The 5,991-nt window shown below is 35.9% G+C and overlaps 1 protein-coding gene across 1 annotated transcript; it reads right to left on the bottom strand.

Moving 5' to 3' along the window:
- Positions 1-4,760: 4,760 nt before the first annotated feature.
- Positions 4,761-5,750, bottom strand: LOC115878847. The gene has a single exon (XM_030895465.1). It carries the CDS (start codon positions 5,748-5,750, stop codon positions 4,761-4,763), a length of 990 nt encoding a protein of 329 aa, XP_030751325.1.
- Positions 5,751-5,991: the final 241 nt, after the last annotated feature.

Here is a 5,991-nt window from a genome sequence, read left to right on the forward strand (position 1 = left end):
CTGTTATTACTTCGTTCAGTACGTATTGCTAGACATGATGGGGCCACCAGTTCTTAACGGGCTGTCTAAGGTGTCTATTGCAACTTGTTGCTTTAATGCGTTTGTGTGTCGGCGCGGCGGTACGGCACCAGGTTTCGCTCCCATATAACACATAACATGGTGGGGATTATAATTGCTTGGTACACTGCAAGTTTCGTTTTTGTACTCAAAATTATGATTGTAGAAAACTGTCTTTTAATTGCCAGAATGTTCCCGAGGCGCTGCTAATCCTGTGCTGAATTTCAGAGTCAATATTGGCCTTATCCGAAATCAAACTGCCGGGGTAATTGAATTCCGCCACATTTTTCAATAGTTCTTCTCCGATTTTTTATAACATTGTTGTGATCTTCGGGGGAGTGCACATGATTTTAGTTTTGTCGATGTTTAATAGCTTAAGGCCCAAAACCTCGCCTTAGGTATACCTAATGTGTTTAACATCTCTTGTAATTGTTGTAACGTGTTTGCAACTAGAGCGCAGTCATCAGCGTACTGATGTTCTGTGATGAATTTTGTACGTGTTTTTGCCCCGAGTCTTTTTATGTTGAATAGACCGCCGCGCCGTCGTATCTGTATCTAGGGGAAATATGGGGAATACCGACCACTTAAGGAAATAGTAATATATATCCAAACTAGCTGGAATTTAAAACTTATTTTGTGCTAAATTTAACAAAATACAATTATAGAAGACTAAGAAAAGCCGAAAACATAGATATTAAACAAAATAAAATTTTATTTAAAAACATTACAAAACAGAAAATGATCGGCATTGCCCTACCTATTCGGGTAATGTCGACCATACTTAAACCAAACAAAATCTTTAAAAATATCTCTTATTGACAAAATATCAATGAAACAAAGATGTATGGTAATTTTAAAACCATATTAAGCATAAAAAAGTTGTGGGTATGCGTTTTATGGCTGACAAAAGATGAACAAATATATACAAACTTGAGTATTGATCTCCACGCCTGCACATTCGGCATGTGATGATTTTCCACAAGGGTAGGTCACCCACCACTCATTGTCTTTGCCGAATTCCTCGCATACGATGCAAGGGTCCGTGGCCTCTTCCAAATGCCTCTTCTTGCTATTTGGCTTGTCCTTAATTTTCTCTGGTTCATCATCTCTCAGTAATTTTGGTTTGGTTCCTTTTGATTTCGCCAGTTCCATTTTTTTTACTTTTGCGTCTTCTTTTTTCTCTAATTCTTCTTTATTTGGTGTCACGGTAAATAATTGAGAATGTGTTTTCCTGCCCTTTTCCTGGCTGGACCTTAAAAATCGGGATGTAGGCCGAATGTCTTCAAATGACAGATTCACTCTCACACTTTTTTCTAAGTCATTATCACTATCCTGATCTGTATAGGAAATTACACTAGCATCTGATTCGCTATCGGTATCAAAATCGTTCGACATTTTATTGATAGTTTTTTGTCCTGAAATTCCTGATGGACCAGCTTCTGCCGAGTCTTTGCTTAATATGTTTCCTTTGACAGTATCTTTTATCATTTTTGTCATTTTATTTGCTGTTTTATCATTATTTCCTACGTCTTTTTTTACACTATACCCTTTGTTTTTGTTGTCATCCTGTCTTTGCGGTTCCTCTCCCTCTGTCATGGTTTCTTCAATAATAAGAAATTCTTCCTCATTTATTACACCTCTGTTAAATGGAAAAATCCCTGTTGCCTCAAATCCTTTTACACCTTTTTCAATAGTCGCTGTCTTGTTGTAGGCCTTTTTGAACAGCTCGGCAATATCCGACTGGTCAATTCTTTGATAGTTTTTTGATTTAAGAAAGGAATCACACTCGCGATTGTACGCGATTTTTAATGGCCCAAAAAAGCAAACATCGAGTGGTTGTAGACGATGGGATGTGTGAGGTGGCAAGGTCACTATAGTTATGTCATTCTTCTTACAGAAATCGTACACTTTTAGTGTACAGTGACTGCTATGGTTATCTATTATTAATAACACTTTGTCCGTGATTGAACATTTAGTATGCCTGACAAAATGCTCAATCCATTCAAAAAAGAGGTCTTCGTTGATCGAGCCATTTTTTGAAACTTTATAAAGAGCATTTGTTGGGCCATTTTTTGTGAGCTTATATTTCATTCTAGACCTTCCAAAAATAAACATGGGGGGCACATATTCTCCCGCAGCACTTACTGAACAAAGGACGGTTACCAACTTTCCCCGTTCTCCACTTGTAATGGCACCAACTTGTCGTTGTCCTTTAACCGCCAAAATTTTTCCAGGATTATGCCGGTTTCGTCGGCATTGTAAATACGATTAGCAGGAAAATTATAGTCTTCGAAGACTTTAGACAAATTAGAGAAAAATAAGTCTACTTCTTTCTTGTTGAACCCTTTTACCCTGTTCAATGACGTGCTCTCTGGCTTTCTCAGAGATATGTTAGGGTGCCTTTTCAAAAACCCATAGTACCAGTTCTCATCGGAGGAGTCGACTTAATCAAAGTTTATGATCTCACAAAACAGTTCTGCAATGTTTTTTGTAGGTTAGTAGTAAAATGTTTCTATGCTTTTAATATCTTAATAAATCGATTACTTTTCGGGACCACTGTTTTAGAGTGGATTACACAACTATGTTGTTTCCTGAAGTGGTGTCAAGATATTTCAAATTTTAGTTACAGCCATAGCACTTTCTAAGTAATGAATTATTTATGAAGTCAAACCATATCCAGGTAAATATTTATTTTCAATCTGGATATTAATTCAAATTGAATTATTACTGGTCAATTAAAATAGATGCTACAAGGATTATATAATTACTAGCGTGTACCAGCGACTTCGTTCGCATCGAATTAATCATTTGTAATGGTAATGATAAAACAAAGCAAGAATTTCCATTAACATACAAACTGGATAAAAGTTTCTCACATTTATGTCAGCATGAGAAAAAACAATATAGCGATAATATTATACAACTTGGCAATATTTGAGGGGTAGTTTCATCTCGTTAGAATTTGGCTTTTGAAAAATCCGTTTGCCAAAAATAAGATTTTTACGTCAAGCAGTTTAAGCAGAATCGTGGTTAAGAAATTACCCAACTTTTTGGAACACCCTGTATTATTTTTTAAAAAATTTCAAAATATGTAAAAAAAGACAAATAAATTATGCTTGTCCAAGCGTTTTCCCGAAAGACTAACCGTTTTTTAAATAACAAATATTGTAATATTTGAGGGGCGTTTTCATCCTCTTTGAGATTCGAGAAACCCCTCGTTATCGAACCTCTACACCCCACAGTCAATCCGTTTGCCAAAAATCAGCTTTAAACGTCAAGCAGTTTAAGCAGAATCGTAATTACTCAATGGTTATATCTTATGAAACACCCTGTATAAATTTATAAAAAATCTTAAAATATGTAAAACAACAAAATAAAATATACGTGTTTAAGAGTTTTTTCGAAAAACTCGCCGGTTTTTTAAATAAAAAATATTTTAATATTTGAGGAATAGTTTCTTAGCAAATTCAGTTTCGAAAAATCTCCCTTCTTATCGAACCTCTACATAAACTTAATCTGTTTTCCAAAAAATCAGCTTTTGAAATCAAGCGCTTTAAGTAGAATCGTGATTAATCAATGACCAGATTTTAATATAGATAGCTAAAAACAAAATAAAATATTTATTTTAAAAATCATTATTAAAACGAAAAATGATCGGCATTGCCCTACCTATTCGGGTATAATGTCGACCATACTTAAACCAAAACAAAACCTTTGTAACAGTCTCTTTCTATGACAAAATATCAATGAAACAAAGATGCATGATAACTTTAAACATATAACATGTATGTTGTGTAAGGATTTATGGCGGACAAAATGACAAATATACACTTGAGTGATCTCCACGCCTGCACATTCGGCATGTGATGATTTTCCACAAGGGTAGGTCACCCACCACTCATTGTCTTTGCCGAATTCCTCGCATACGATGCAAGGGTCCGTGGCCTCTTCCAAATGCCTCTTCTTGCTATTTGGCTTGTCCTTGGCTTTCTCTAGTTCATCTCTCAGTAATTTTTGGTTTGGTTCCTTTTGATTTCGCCAGTTCCATTTTTTACTTTTGCGTCTTATTTTTTCTCTAATTCTTCTTTATTTAGTGTCACGGTAAATAATTGAGAATGTGTTTTCCTGCCCTTTTCCTGGCTGGACCTTAAAAACCGGGGTGTAGGCCGAATATCTTCAAATGACAGATTCACTCTCACGCTTTTTTCTAAGTCATTATCACTATCCTGATCTGTATAGGAAATTACACTAGCATCTGATTCGCTATCGGTATCAAAATCGTTCGACATTTTATTGATAGTTTTTTGTCCTGAAAGTCCGGATGGACCAGCTTCTGCCGAGTCTTTGCTTGATATGTTTCCTGTGACAGTATCTTTTATCATTTTTGTCATTTTATTTGCTGTTTTATCCTTATTTCGTACGTCTTTTTTACACTATCCCACTTTGTTTTTTGTTGTCATCTTTGCGGTTCCTCTCCCTCTGTCATGGTTTCTTCAATAATAAGAAATTCTTCCTTATTTATTACACCTCTGTTAAATGGAAAAATCCCTGTTGCCTCAAATCCTTTTTCACCTTTTTCAATAGTCGCTGTCTTGTTGTAGGCCTTTTTGAACAGCTCGGCAATATCGGACTGGTCAATTCTTTGCTAGTTTTTTGATTTAAGAAAGGAATCACACTCGCGATTGTACGCGGTTTTTAATGGTCTAAAAAAGCACACATTGAGTGGTTGTAGGCGATGGGATGTGTGAGGTGGCAAGATCACTATAGTTATGCCATTCTTCTTGCAAAAATCGTACACTTTTAGTGTACAGTATTTTATGGTTATCTATTATTACTAACACTTTGTCCGTGATTGAACATTTAGTATGCCTGACAAAATGCTCAATCCATTCAAAAAAGAGGTCTTCGTTGATCGAGCCATTTTTTGAAACTTTATAAAGAGCATTTGTTGGGCCATTTTTTGTGAGCTCACATTTCATTCTAGCCCTTCCAAAAATAAACATGGGGGGCACATATTCTCCCGCAGCACTTACTGAACAAAGGACGGTTACCAACTTTCCCCGTTCTCCACTTGTAATGGCACCAACTTGTCGTTGTCCTTTAACCGCCAAAATTTTTCCAGGAATGTGCACCGGAGTTATGCCGATTTCGTCGGCATTGTAAATACGATTAGCAGGAAAATTATAGTCTTCGAAGACTTTTAGACAAATTAAGAGAAAAATAAATTCTACTTCTTTCTTGTTGAACCCTTTTACCCTGTTCAATGACGTGCTCTCTGGCTTTCTCAGAGATATGTTAGGGTGCCTTTTTAAAATCCCATAGTACCAGTCATTACCACATATTTTTTTATCCTTGTTAAAATTATTCGGGATATTGTTGGCATTCGCATATTGAAAAGCGATCTTTTTAACTTGAAGTCTCGACAGTCCAAAAAACAACTTCGACATTTTAATTATGTGATTGCACAACTCGCCCTCCTGGGCAGGGTTAAGAACTACATGCCTTCCCAATTTCTTATTATTTTGATTGACTTTGCCTTTAAGACGGTCCTGAAGAGTACTATAAGGTACGTGATACGTTCTAGATGCTTTTCTTATTCCCATAGATTTAGTTTTTACGGCGTTTATTGCCCTAGTCATATCTTCTAGAGACCATGAACCCCGGTCTGTTTTTCTGTTGTACTTGAAAGGCATTTTTACAGCATCTAAAAAAAGATATATATAATTACTATGAATTTCGGGTAATACCAACCGAGCTCGGGTAAGACGGTCGGTTTTACCCAAAAGTGCATGCGTTTAAAAATAAATCACCACCGGCATTATCAGAAAAATGAGGTTATGTCTCCATGCGGTTTCTGCATAACAAATGCTCAAGCTAATAAATATCATACAGATATAGGGGAAATATGACATATTTATAAAAAAAAAAAAAAAA

This window comes from Sitophilus oryzae, unplaced genomic scaffold (genome assembly GCF_002938485.1).
Source record: "Sitophilus oryzae breed Bouriz unplaced genomic scaffold, Soryzae_2.0 scaffold_1532_pilon_pilon, whole genome shotgun sequence".
NCBI lineage: Eukaryota > Metazoa > Arthropoda > Insecta > Coleoptera > Curculionidae > Sitophilus > Sitophilus oryzae.

Bases quoted from the DNA above. Each gene is read 5' to 3' on its own strand.
- LOC115878847 (XM_030895465.1), bottom strand. From the start codon at position 5,750: ATGCCTTTCAAGTACAACAGAAAAACAGACCGGGGTTCATGGTCTCTA.